This window comes from Desmodus rotundus, chromosome 8 (genome assembly GCF_022682495.2).
Source record: "Desmodus rotundus isolate HL8 chromosome 8, HLdesRot8A.1, whole genome shotgun sequence".
NCBI classification, from domain to species: Eukaryota; Metazoa; Chordata; class Mammalia; order Chiroptera; family Phyllostomidae; genus Desmodus; species Desmodus rotundus.
Genome location: NC_071394.1, coordinates 132,538,669 through 132,552,351, shown reverse-complemented (window position 1 = coordinate 132,552,351; position 13,683 = coordinate 132,538,669). Strand labels below are relative to the sequence as shown.

At 53.8% G+C, this 13,683-nt stretch overlaps 2 protein-coding genes across 3 annotated transcripts in view; one reads left to right on the top strand and one right to left on the bottom strand.

The window, feature by feature from the left end:
• Window positions 1–1,089: 1,089 nt before the first annotated feature.
• SUMF1 (sulfatase modifying factor 1) overlaps window positions 1,090–13,683 on the bottom strand; it is a 62,557-nt gene continuing 49,963 nt past the window's right edge. The window contains exon 9 of the mRNA XM_071222169.1: window positions 1,090–2,623. Within this exon, the coding sequence (XP_071078270.1) occupies window positions 2,612–2,623 (12 nt within the window). The 3' untranslated portion in view covers window positions 1,090–2,611. The remainder of the gene's footprint in view (window positions 2,624–13,683) is intronic.
• LOC112309943 (histone-lysine N-methyltransferase SETMAR) lies at window positions 6,293–11,760 on the top strand. 2 transcript variants are annotated; one of them, XM_024566182.4, is made up of 2 exons: window positions 6,293–6,593; window positions 10,654–11,760. In XM_024566182.4, the coding sequence occupies exons 1-2, from the start codon at window positions 6,477–6,479 to the stop codon at window positions 11,506–11,508; spliced, it is 972 nt and encodes a 323-aa protein (XP_024421950.2). In that variant the 5' UTR covers window positions 6,293–6,476; the 3' UTR covers window positions 11,509–11,760. The 2 variants fall into 2 exon arrangements, 1 of the variants encoding a protein (XP_024421950.2); XR_008427459.1 differs by lacking the exon at window positions 10,654–11,760 and adding an exon at window positions 7,223–10,198 and having other exon boundaries at window positions 6,456–6,593.

Sequence of the window (13,683 nt, the reverse complement as noted above, 5' to 3'; positions counted from 1 at the left end):
CAGCACTCCCCAGTGCACCCCTGGAGAGCCCCCTCCTCCCAGCACCAACTGTGACACCTTGCCACGGAGATGATGGAAGACAAACGGGCCTTTTTCTTTCTATTTCATACCCGATTCACCCTGGATGAAACATCTAATCATACATATGAATCATCAACATGTCCCCAGATACTTTAACCAAGTGAGTTGTGGACCCTTGAGTAGAATTCTTTGCATTGTCTGTGGTGGCTTGGGCACGGGGTGGGGGTGGGGGTGGGGGTGGGAGGGGACCAGTGTTGTTTGGTTCCATCTCCTTTCTCCTCCCAAACACCAGAATCGGGGCCCAGAGTGAAAATGCCGATAGGGGTCTACAAAGTTGGGGGGACGTAGAATTCTAAGAGGCTGAAATTTAACGTGATCCCTAAGAATAATTGCGGTCTCAGACAACAGTCGGGGTATCCGGTGAAGTTGTTCTGTAGACCCCTGTAGACTGGGCTTACATGTTCTCAAACAAGACTTCTCCAAAACAAGGTATTTGAGGAGCCAGACCTCAAAGGACGCACATCTTTGCTGTCGACGTTTCGTGCGGAGGAGGCGGGCCCACCTGCCTTGTTAGAAATGAGGAGAAGGGATATCCAGTCCTTTGTAAAATCACCTAGTGCTGCGTATAGGCAGTGCCCTTTCCGGGGAATATGCAAAGCCTCTTTCCCAAGTTCAGGTGAAAGTGTGTGAGGGACTGTGCCTTTCAAGGTCGAGCTGCCAGCAGGGCGGGTCTGCTCGCAGAGTCTTGGTGACCGTGTTTGAATACACCTGGTAATGAACTCGATCGTATGTCTCTGGGGAGGGAAATTAATTCCTTGTTGGTGACACTTCGGGCTACACGAACACATCATCCTCTTCTTCCACCCCTCCAGCGGCGGTCGACACCCCTTTTGCCTGCATGCCAGTGTGAGGTGTCACTCTGTGATCACCAGTCCTGGGTCTTTCGTCACAACGCAAGTACGTCCCCTACCAGTATTCTCAATGAGATTCTATCGTGATGCTTTTTGTCATCATAGCGACAAGGAAGATTGTGAATTTCATCAAACCACAACGCAATAAAACATAGGACACGTTGCAATCTTGTTTTTTATTCTGCCGAACACATGTATTTATTAGCGGTCAAACACAAAAACATAAACTACTGCTTTTGGAAAGTGTAAAGAATAAGGGTCATAGTTTTGTAAAATACAACTCTCAAGCTACTGTAACCAACCGCCATGCATTTTTTGTTACTGCAAAGTGGTCCACATGCCAAACACTGACATAAAATTTCAGCCACTAAAAAGACATTTTCCTGTCCCATTAACTTCTACGTGGCTATCTTTTTATAAATCAGGCACATATCATGTGTAATATAACTGTTATTTATTATCACTAGAGTATTATTTTTTCCACCAAAAGAAATTTCCTATGTTTACTATCTTTTGATGTAAATTTCTCTTCCTATTATTTTTTAAAAGATTTTATTTATTTCACTTTTAGAGAGGAGAAGGGGGGAAGAGAGGGAGAGAAACATCAACATGTGGTTGCCTTGTGAAGGCCCCCCACTGGGGACCTGGCCCCGCAACCCAGGCCTGTGCCCTGACTGGGAAGCAAACCAGCGGCCCTTTGGTTTGCAGGCCGGTGTTCAATCCACTGAGCCACACCAGCCAGGTCATCGTCCTATTATTTTGAGGAAGCATTCTTTAGTGAAGATGCATTAGAAGGAAAAGTGCTAAAAAAAAAAAAAAAACCCTTACCAACTTTTAAAGACATAATAACTTACCAACTTTTAAGAGGAACAAAAATTCGTAGACATCAACTAACTCTGCACAGGAGCTGATTATCCAGCCCACACTTTCTAATAATAAAATGGTAATAATTCCATCATTTGCACTTGTCAAAATTCTTTGACTAAAGAACAGAAATCACACTGACTTAACCTAAACCCAAGGGAAAATTTTCTTACAAGAATACAAATATGTCATTGAGTCAGAAGGGGACCGGAGCCGAAAACGGGCAGGTGTCAGGAACTGAGAAGTCCTCTCTCCTTGTCAGCTGTCTGTTTCGTCTTCCTCTCGGAAGACTGCCTTCTCCCTGCGTCTCCAGCAGTTACTGAGTAAAGCCACCTCTCAGCTCCCAAACTGTGCGCACAGTTGTGAACTGTTCTTTGGCCTCGATTGCTCGTCTAGAGACTCACTGGCCTCGCTGGGCTCGGGTGTGCATCCAGGGCTCAAGGGCACCGACGGACCAAGGGGGGGGGGGCTGCTGTGTAACACAAACAGGGCTGTCTGTGAGCTCGCCCCCCGTGATGGGCCGTGTGGGGGCTGGCCTGGTTTTGGAAGAGAAACAGTCAACCAGTTGGCCTGAAACCCCCAAAAGCACCAACCACCGTGCTTTGTTCTCTGCAAAACGATGCCCTTCACGCACGGTTCTTCGATGAGAGGACGCGGGGCTCACGCTGTGCCCACTTAATATGGAGCAGCGACCGCCATCCCCGAAGAGCTGAGATGTCCCTGACGACCCTCGTCGTCAACTCCAACAAATGCACAACGTCTGCTCGCTGGCTGTGACGTGGGCCCAGATGATGCTCGATCACGCCAGTGAGGCTTCACAGAAAACACTGGCAAAAAAAAAAAAAAAAAGCCAAAGGAAATCATTACAATTTAAGGCCATTTTTGTTTTTTAAAAAAGGCAACGTCATGCAGTCATACCCGTCGTTCAGCCAAAGGTAACTGAACCTGTGAAACGTTAAGAGTTGTACTGTACTGCTTTTTTTCTTTAATTTTTTTCCTTTGTTACTGATCAAATTAGTTCCTCTCCCATCAGTGAAAAAGCTGAAAGAAACGTGAACGACCCATGTAACACTCAGGTCCAACGCTTACTCACAGCTGTCAGTTCAGACACTTCGTTAAAGTCCAGGGAAACACATTTCTCAACGTGTAGCTGGGCCGGCTCTCGGAGCAAACTGCGAGCAGCCAGGCTCCCACCCAGCGCCGAGCAGTGCCTGGGGGAGGGGGGGGGGACACAGCTGCGGCCTGGGGAGGACGCAGATGTGACTGCATCACCCTGCAGGCCACGTCTGTCGGCCTGCGGGCAGCCTCTCCTCCCTGTGATCTCGCACGACGTAAAATACTTCCAGACGTTTTTGCCAGCAAGATAGAAAAAATTAAACTGAAGGTCTGATATGGACTGAAGATCTTATTCTGGGAGCACCATCACTGTGCAGAAAAAATAAAATAAAATGGATCCTTCAGAACATTTCTCCACAGGGCAGACGACAGGACAGGAAAGAGTCGGGGAACGAAAGCAGCACGGTAACCTACAAGCATAGAGCGCGGCGCTCCTCGTGAGCTTGGGGTGTCCAGGGGCTGCCTGGCCCGGAGGGGCTCCTCGGGCACCCTGTCTTCCTAACGGGCACAGGTCCCAAACTGGTGAACACGGCACCGGGCATGTAACCGGTGCTCAAAGACCTCTCTTAACCTGAGAGAGGAGCGTGTTCTTCATGCCTGCGAAATCTTTCATTATTTACAACCCCAGAGGTGATCTGAGCTGCAGCCGATCTAAAATGAGTCTCCCCTATATGCACCCCTTTATCTCAGTTCCGTCCCCTGCTGCTCCTTCTGCATGGAATGCCCTTTCCCTGTCCCCCGAAACCCTGTCCAATCCTCCAGGCCATGGCAAACAGCTGCTTCTGGGGAGGCTCCGCCGGTCTCCCCAGCCAGCAGTGACGTTTCCCTCTGCTGAAGCTCCACAGTGCTCCCCCCAACCCCTCCTTGCACCACCCCGAATGACGCTGAAGCCCACTGCACTGCGTGAGCGGCTCTCTCCTAAGGACAGGCTCGTGCACAGCACGTCTGATAAAACAGTTGCTGGGTGACGACCCTCGGGCCCTTGGCTCCCACACGGTGTGCGGCTTCTCAGCAGCACCCTCCTCGTGAGCACCTCTGTTCCTCATACGTGGGCGTCCTCTGGGGGGACGGAGGCCACTCGGGGGACGGAGGCCACTCGGGGCAGCCCTGTGGCCTGCTGTGTGTCATCCCCGCAAAACACCTGCAGCCTCTGCTGGCAGCCTGTGACCTTCCCAAGGACCCGAATGCCACGCACGGCCCACCAGAGTCCTGTGAGTCTGCACGTGTAGTTGAAACCAAACGACCCTTGGTAGGTCAGCACAGGAAGGTTTCAAGCAGCTTACGGTGGAAACTAAATGAATGGCTGCCTGTAATGTTCTCAAACAGTGTCTGGCCCACAGTGGTGACCCCGTGAGGGTCAGCTGGCGGTGCCCAAGGTCGGAGGCTGGCCGAGGAGAGCTGTGAACTCAGGCGTGTTGTCCCATGTCCTCCGGCACTTTTCTCCTCCTCGGAAGACTTACTGCCTTCCTTCCAAACCTGCTCTCAAAAACGGGGTTCGTATCGGACACGTGCATTTCACGCCGACCCAAGCCACCATCTTGTCAGCCCACGGACACAGGATCAGCCTGACCTGAGGGTCTGTCTCCAGACCTACAGGCTACAGGCTGACGGCATCGCTCTGAAGTTCGCCTGTCCACACCCTGCTGCAATGGCGTTTGGCCCTGGGGCCTTTGGGAGGTCACTAGGTCGTGAGGGGGGAGCCCCAAGATGGGACCGGTGTCCTCGTCAGGATTGGAAGAGCGCTTGCCGCCTCGTCTCCTCCACATGCAGGTAAAGGAGGGGAGGCCGTCTGTCCACCAGAAGGACAGCCCCTCTGGGCCCTGGCCCTGAGATCACCCCGGCCCCAGGCTGCCGGCCTCCAGTGCCGTGAGAACGCAGGGTCTCTGTTCAAGCCACCCAGCCTGTGGTGTCCCGGACAACAGCAGGTGCCGAGACACTAGTGACCACAGGGTGCCTCCTTAGGATTCACCTGAGCACACAATGCAGAAGGACTCATGGGAAGAGCTCCCCCTCCCCTTGGAGAGACGCTCTGGAAAGACAGAAAAAAAAGCCACAAGGCATTGAAAAATGTTCCGTCTCTCAGTTCCTGCTGCACTTTGAAGACACTGGGACTGGAACCGAATCAGCAAACTCACACCCAAAAATCAGCAGCCAAAGGTCCGGGCCCTGCATCAAACGACTTCCAAATGAATGGACCCAAGTGTTTTAAGTTCAAACAAATGTGTGTCTCCCTCCCGCTCCCTGTTTCTTCCCCTCTATCATCTTTATGACTTCACTGGGCTTTGTCTGGGAGTAAATGTGACGTGGGTGCACGGAGCAAAGGGTGACCGTGGGTGACCGTGCTGCCAGACACGGACACGGGCCACCAAGACACGAGCACCGCGGCAGGAGCAAAGGCCCCGAGGCCCAGGCACATGGCTTGTGGAGAAAAAGGTAAACAGAGCAGGAGCCCAGAGAGACAGGTCGGGTCTGGATCTTCCTGGGCCTGGCGAGGAAACAGGAGAGACACGCGGGGACACGCAGGATTTCAAGCAACGGGGTCTGGTCACTGCACGTGCCTCCTCCCAAGAGCCTGGTGACAGCAGCGGTAAGGGGGTTGGGGGGCATGGGGACGGTGTGACCTCAAAAATAAAATTATTTCAAGAGCCCAAGCAGCAAAGGAAAGACTAAGTACAAAGCAACGAAAATGAAACCCATTATGAGAGGAGAATCCGCCGGACGCGCTCCGCATTCTCAGCAAGGGAGGGGAGGGCTGCAGGGAAGGCCCCGGCGCCCCGGGATCCGGGACGAATCTCTGCCCCGGCTTACGGTGGAGAAAGGGCAGATGCGCGGAGTGAGAGCCGCCGGACCCCGGGCCTGGGCTCGGGGCCCCTGAGGGTCAGGAGGCAGAAGCGCCCGAGAACCGTCGGAGCCGCCGTCGGGGCGGCAGGCCCGAGACCCAGGGCTCCACAACAGGGTCCGAGGCCGCGGGAGTGGGTGCGGTCACCGGGGCTGCCGGAGGTGAGCAAGGGGCCGGCCGCGGGCCTCCCGACAAACCGCGGGGAGACTGCAGCAGCGGGAGGAGGAAGGGGCACTGGGCGCTGCGGGCGGAGCAGCAAGGCTAGGCCTCGGGCGGGGCGACAGGGCGCGCTCTCCTCGTTCCGGGGAGGCCCCACCAGGCAGTTCCGCCGCCCGAGCGCCTCGCCTGGTCCGGTTGTTCGGGCGCCCCGGGGTGCGGTCCTCCCCGCTGAACGCGACGACCCCTGCCCAGCTCAAATCTCGGGGCCCTCCGACACCCGGACCCAGGGCCTCACCTCTGAAGCCCGCCCTGAGGCTCACTGGGAAATCTCAAGTACTTCATTTTGTGTCCCCAAAGCTTTGTCCGTACCTTAACGGTTTGGTGTTATTTGTTGTGCATTTGGCTCAAAACAAAGGGAGGGCCTGAATTCACAAGCTACTTGTAACAGAAAACTACATCTCCCATGAGGCAGTGGGGCTGCGGGACCACGACTCCCAGCAGGCTCCGCGAGGCTCCGGCTCCTCTGGGCGCAAGCGCTCAGTGTCGGGTCGAAGCAGCTTTGCGGAATGGCCGCATCCGAGGAGGAGCCTGAAGCCCCCATGGAGCCCCTGGACATCGCCTGCGGCCTGGAGAACTTGCCTGTGACCGTGTGGCCCCCGGGGGCGGTGCCAGAGCCCTTCCAGGTAGGGGGTGGGGCTCTGCCTCCCAGAGTGCCGCCGGGAACTCATCCTCCTCCATGGGGCGGGACTTGACGGCCACAGCGCTGCGCGCGCAGCCACTGGGGTGGGGGTGGAGCCCTGCAGGTAGAGGGCGGGAGTAGATTCCCACGTGGTCGTACTTTTGTGGATGACTCTTGTGCCAGGTGCTCTCCAGACTCACGATTTTACCCCGTCGCACAGCTGTTTGCCGGCAGGAACAGCTCTCAAAAGCACAGGTCTCGGTCCATCTCTGTTACCATTCCACAGTGACCTTAACGGGAGTATTCCTCTTTTCTGCCCCTAGACTGGCAGGGCCCTGAAGGGCAGCAGCAGAGGTGTCATGAGGTCTCCCAGAAAGAGCCTGAGGACCTGACTTTCTGTCCTGATTTTGTCCCTAGAACTCATTGAGTCGCAGGTGTCATATGTAAGGTGAGGCAAAGGTCCTATTAATGGACCTCAGCCAAGTGTCGTGGTTAAACGTGACCTGGCCCCTTGAGTCAAACTTAGCTGAGACTCCCCCCGTGCTGTGAGTTCTTGGGCGAAAAATAAACTGGCCTCGGTTGAGCCTCAGAGCCCTCCCGTGTACAATTAAAACAATGGCACCTCTCTCCCAGGTTGCTTGGAGCATCGCAACGAAAACACTGCTCCCGGTTTGCTGAAAGCACTCAGTAAACATTCACTATGACTGCCTCAAAGCCCTTTCTGCCTTTCGCACCCCTCTGACCTCGGCCTGCATGTTGCCTAAGGAATAAGGAACGGCCGACAAAGAAAATAAAAAGACAAGGATGTTGGAGTGGATAGAGCTCTGGACCTGGCGGTAGGAAGGCTAGGGTCAGGGCTTAGCCTCTCAGCTATTTCTCCGATTCTGTGTTCCTTCATCTGCAAAAGGAAAATAATTTTAAAATGTGTAGCCCTTGTCACCCCCATCATCAGTACAGAACCCTGCCTGTCCCCCTGCTTCCTCGAGTTGTTTGAGGATCAAAGGACTGCAGTCTCAGTAGCAGTTTTCAAAGAGTACAGCAGAATGTCAGTAGCAGAAATGGTGGTTTTGCCTTGAACTACCTTAGGCTGTTACGGTTACGACACAGTTGGCTGGCACCACATTAAACACTGATCCCAAACGTTTATTCATAACCAAACATTGCAGACTGCCTGGTCAGAAACACTGATGAATAAGTTTTCTTCGTTCACCAGATAACTAAGTGCCTGTAAGGGGCCAGGCACCTGTAAGCTAGGCATGTAAGATGGTGACAACAGAGTTCCTGCCCTTCAGTTTACAAGAGAGGACAGAAGGCACTTCATCGCTACAAAAGGGGGGGAGGGGAGCAGCCTTGTGATTGATCCGTCACCTACAGCGGCCGGGCAGAAATGGAAACCCGGAGACAGACTCAGCTGCACAGTGCTCCGCGGCCTGCTCTGTGCGCGGCTCTGGGCGGAGTGACAGTCACAGAAAGGGGACCAGGTCCCTTCCTCCGGGAGCTCACAGTCTCACCAAGAAGATAAGGCCTGACAAAACGCTTCAGTGACAAGCCTGGCAGCGCCTTCGACTAGTTTGCCTGCATGTATTCATGCAGCACAAACACCAGTCGCATAAAAGGTCACAGCTCGCTTGCCCCAAACCCTGCCTTCACAGGCACATGTACACATAAGAATTCAGGCATGAAAACTCGGGTTAAAAATAGCCTTGTGTCTAGTTAGCTTTGAGTACAGTATGAAAAGGCAAAAGAACATTCCCACGTTCAGATTGGAAACAAGCATATCGTAATGCCAGGGGAACTGACACCTAAGTAGAAGAAAAACTAACTGATTTTCTTGAACTAAGAGTTGGTTCTAGCCATTTGGGGGATTCCTGAAACCAGCTTCAAACATCCGTCTTAAGATCTTAACTTGGCCTTGAAAAGAATTATCTGGCACACAGTCTCCTAATAGCTGCTTGGAGCAAAAACAAACTCATGGGGCTGGAGGCCAAGTACAAAGATTCTTGTAGCTGGTGTTTCAAACAACCAAAAAAGGAATGAAGATTTTCACAGCACTTCCTTAAAATTCAAGATGAAGGCCAGGTTTTCAGCTCAGGATACTGTGGAGTCATACTTCATATTCTGGGGTCTCAGCACAGAATGTGACTCAGAAAGGTCAGACCTCCAGCCAGAAGTTATCAAAAGCTTCAGTCAAGACATCAAAAGATAGTTGCTGGGTCACCTGCTGCATGGCTGGTGCTGGGACAGGAGCCTGACCCCTCACCGTGCCACCCCAAACCTCAGGACCATGCCTCTCCGTGAGACATAGATTCCTCTCAAAGTCAAGGGCCCACATCCAGTCCAGCCAGAGAGCCCTGCAGTCTATGCCACTTTGTTCCTGGAGTCCATGCTCAAGTGCGGGTCAGTTCAGAGAAGGGAGAAATAGCATGTGAGAAGAGCCGAGGGGGTATATTTGCTCTTCAACATGTGTCCATTTTGGCTTCTTGGGTGACCATGGATTATAAGAAAAATTTTTAAATCCTCTTATATTTTCTGACAGAAAACTTGAAATCTCTACCCAGATCTCAAGGATCTGGTTTCGAGTACATCGCTGTGCACCGAGTGTTTTGCTGTTCCCAGCTCTCGCGTGGTCCATCTCACACTTTGACACGTAACAGGAAGAAGCAGAGCCCATGTTGTGACCATTCTAAAGGGGACTTTTAAAATGCCCCCTTTTGTACTCTTCTGAGTGCCGCTTCCGAAGTGCCGGCACGTGCACGGCCCGGGCAGTAGCCATGTCTGTGGGAGAATGAGATGCGTCCGGGCTGGTCCAGCGCTTGGGCCCCGCCACGGAGCTGGGCAAGTGACAGAGGCCGGGAAGTGGGAATGTAACCGTACCGTTTCCTAGTCGCGACTCTGGCTTGAGTATGTCTGAGTAAGTTTAACTCCACACCTGGCTTTTCACCACCCTCTTAGACGGCCTGCATAATTCACAGTGAGCACTCGGGGGCCGGCCGCCAGAGCGAGCTTTGTACGCGGATTCTCATAGCAGCCTGCGAGACAGAAAGGGCGTGTCTGGGGAGCCTCAGTATTGTGCCGGAAATATGTGATGTTTTAACACGAAATCCAGGCGCAGCATCAGGAACTGAAGGAGGCTTCTGCGTTCCAAGGATGGAGTGCCTGGCGCTGAGCACAGAGGGCCCTCCCGGACCCAGAAGTCACCAGAGACCCAGGCTTCGCAGGGAGACCCGAGACTTAGGACTTTCTCCTTTCTCTGTTACACTTTATAAATAGGACACTTTGAAAATGCAGGTGCATTTTAAAAGACCAAGAAACTTTCATATTGTCCCTTTCTAAGAGGATGTCTTGATGTGTTTACTTCTACAGTAAATTTAAGTATCTATTAATATCTATGCAACAAGTACAATTTTTGGAAATCCGTCTGTAATTTCTGTGCCAAGTGCCTGTGTTTAACATTATGAAGATTCAGATACAACTGTAAAGTGTCTTTAAGATATCAGAATATTTAAGAATTTAGATAGTCTTTGAATTAAAAAATTCCTTTTAAAAAAATCAATGGAAGACCCTCCCAAGGCCATTTTTCATTGATTTCTTTCTCATCTTGACTTTCTTATCTCCAAAAAGGACCCGAGGCGACTCACAGTGGAAGTCCTTATACATACATATGCATACGTATACACATACATGCATCTGCATCAGAGAGGACTGTGAAAGACCAAAGCCAAGGACAGACACTTGACTGCATCCAAAGCCTGAATCCAGCTGGGCTCCTGACTTCCAAGGCTGAGGGAAACAAAATGGGTTACAAAGCATTCGGTTTCTGGTTTAAAAATTGCTTTTCTTGTTTTTCCTATACCTAAAGTGAAACCACAGAATTTGAAAACTTACAACTAACATAATTTTTAAATTGGAGAGTTTTGCTTTCAGACAGTGTTTTAACACGCTGTGTTTGTCAGTTCTTTGGTCGGTTTCTATCTGTGTAGGAGTAAGAGTAGCACCCCCCCAAATGCTTGTGAGGCGCGGGAGGCCCCGCCCACCAGGCTGACACACTGTCTCCGGTTTTGCAGTACACTCCTGAGCTCGTGGCTGGGCCAGGAGCGGACGTGGACCCCTCTGAGGTCACCTTCCCCGGGTGCCTATGCCTGCACCATGCCTGCGTCCCCGGCTCCTGCTCCTGCCTCCGCCACGTGGAGAACTACGACGCGGATGCCCGCCTCAGACCCCTGGGCTCGGCAGCCGGGTGTGCCCAGCCTGTCTTCGAGTGCAACGCCCTGTGCCCGTGCCCAGAGCACTGTGCCAACCGCGTGGTCCAGCGGGGCGTGCAGCTCCGCCTGCAGGTGTTCAGGACACGTAGCAAGGGCTGGGGGCTGCGCACCCTGGAGTTCATCCCCCGAGGCCGCTTCGTCTGCGAGTATGCCGGCGAGGTGTTAGGGTTCTCGGAAGCGCAGAGAAGAACTCAGCTGCAAACACCACTGGATGCGAATTACATCATAGCCGTCCGGGAGCACGTGTGCAGCGGGCCGGTGATGGAGACGTTTGTGGACCCTGCCCGCATCGGAAACGTGGGAAGATTCCTCAACCATTCCTGTGAGCCCAACCTGCTCATGGTCCCTGTCCGCGTGGACTCCATGGTGCCCAAGTTGGCACTTTTTGCAGCCAGAGACATCTTGCCCGAAGAAGAGCTCTCTTACGACTATTCAGGCAGATTTCTTAACCGCGTGGACGGCGAAGACAGACAAAGGCCCGACGACGGGAAACTGCGAAAACCTTGTTACTGTGGCTCCAAAGCGTGCTCCACCTTCCTGCCCTATGACGGGGCTCTGTACTGCGCCCCGGAGCCGCCGTGCATGGGTCGGGGAGAAAAAGCGCAGGAGACGCATTCCTGCTCTCCCCCGGTAGGAGGGAGTGAGGGGAGGGAGTGAGCCTGTCAGGGGCGGCCCCGGCGATTCCCTCCAAGTGAGCTCTGGGCCGGTACCACCACCCACAGGGAGGCCAGACTGTCTGTTCCCCTCTGCCCAGCGGGTGACCTCAGCCCGGGAACGTGGCAGAGGCCACAGGCCGCCCAGCTGGCCCTGCTCCCCAAGCATGATGGCTTTCTCGTCTTTGTCTGGCCGCCAGGCTGAAATGGGCACTTGTCCTAGGTGGGTGTGGCCGACTGGCTTCTAGATAACGAGGGGTAAGCAAAAATGGTGAGGAGGCCCCTTCCCCTAACCCCTCCTCCCTCCTGCTGACTGGGATGGCTATGTGGCCACTGGGGCTGGAGCACCCACCCTACGCTGGGGTCGCCATGGAAACAGAAGCCACTCTGAGCACATGAACACAGTCGGAAGGTGTGTGGCTGCCAGGTGTGGGGGGACACGCCAGCAGTGCTGGTGTAACACCTCTGGGCTTCCGGGTGAGAAACGGTCCCTCTACCACATATGCCATTGGTACGCCGGCTTCCGGCTCCAGTGCAGAGTCAGAATGACCCAAGGGAACCCCGGTGGCCACACACCTGCCTCCCGACCAGCTGTGTCAGTAATAAAGCTGACGGCTGGATTTCCGCCTGGCTCGTGTCCGCGTCTTAGTTCCATCTGTCTCTAAGCAGGCAGCAGGGAAGGGCACAGCCAATGCCACCTGGAAACCTCTAGGCCCTCCCACCAGGCACACAACCGAAAATCACAAGAGGAAGCAGCTGTGAAATGTGTGCCATGCACGTCAAGCCTCCACACACCCTCACTTCCTCCCGAGTCAGTGACGTGAAAACCCCACGGGCCCGCCACGGCCCCGGCGGGGACAGAGTCTTAGCGTCCCAGTCCAACTCCTGGGGGGCAGACGTGTCTCAGCTCCTTTTTCGAAGCAAGGCCGTTGCAAAAACAAGTTACTTATGGAGGTTTATTAGGCCCTTTGAAAGCTAAAATAATTGTTTGGGCCCTACACCACAGTGTTATTTAGTAACTTAAATCAATTAATACCTTGAGAACATTTAGCCCCTAGCACCAGGAGGCCCTGCGCTTTCAAAGTTCCATCGTCGGGGTTCGTGTTACGTCCGCTTGCTGCCTCTGGTCTGGGGGCTGACTGCACACCTAGTTCACCGCCGCCCCAACACTGCCAACGAATGCTCCTCCCACTTCTTTCCAACTGAGAAGAGACTCGAGTGGGACCCTCCACTGCAGATTCAGCATTAGTAAACAGTACTCGTTAATAAACAGTACCCCTCAGAGGACAAACACGGCAATAAGTGATGAGTCCCTTGCTACAAAGCCAACCCAATTCTAAGAGCCCTGTGGGTCTTATGGGACATGAAAGTTCCCAAGCTCCAAGCTCCCAGTGCCAAACCCACGGTCTCACCAGAGAAAGCACGAGCCACGAGTAACCCAAAGGCCACACGCCCCCAGAAAACTGCAAGCCGGGGGCTCCAGGTCCATAGTTCCCACACACGCCAGCCACTCAGGTCTCGTGGCCAACAGTCACAGTGCTCGCGACAGACCTGCTGTCACTTAGGTGTTGTGGGGCTCGGTCAGCTTCTGGTGGTGCTGCTGTTTAAAGGTACGACAAAGCAAAGGCTGCTCCTTAGTTTTATTTGGTTGGTGTCACCTTTGGGCACTTTACCCGGGGACACCAGGGACAGCCTTCCGGAGGGAAGGGGTCCTCGAAGACTGTGAAGTAAGGGCCCACCACAGGCCTGTGCCCAGGGCAGCACACCGCTGCTTTCGGTCTCACCTGCCCAGCTGGTTTGGGCCATCCCCAAAGGGGGTCAACCAAGAGAGCCCACAGCAGCGGAAGCAGCCCCACAGGAACGGGGCCCTCGACACACACACACACACTCACACACTCACTCACTCCCGGGAGCAGCCGCGCTAGTCCACGTCTGCAGGTGGAACGGCCCGACAGCCCCGCCCCCTCCTCTTTCTACAGAGAACTCACGTTGCTCGGCCCCTGCCTTTGCAGATGAGGTCACTAAAGCCCCCAACCGGCCACCAGTCCCAGAGCTCAGATAACGAGGGACTTTGAGAGGGACCTAATCCCCAGCCTCGTTTAAGCCTTATTCCGCTGCTGACCTTCGGACTAGGATGTAGATACGTTTTTTAACTTCGGGGGCGTGTGAAGCACCCCCA

Excerpts from the sequence above, each read along its gene's own strand:
- LOC112309943 (XM_024566182.4), top strand. The coding sequence starts at position 6,477 with ATGGCCGCATCCGAGGAGGAGCCTGAAGCCCCCATGGAGCCCCTGGAC. Across the intron at positions 6,594-10,653 it reads CGGTGCCAGAGCCCTTCCAG|TACACTCCTGAGCTCGTGGC; the intron begins GTAGGGGGTGGG and ends CCGGTTTTGCAG.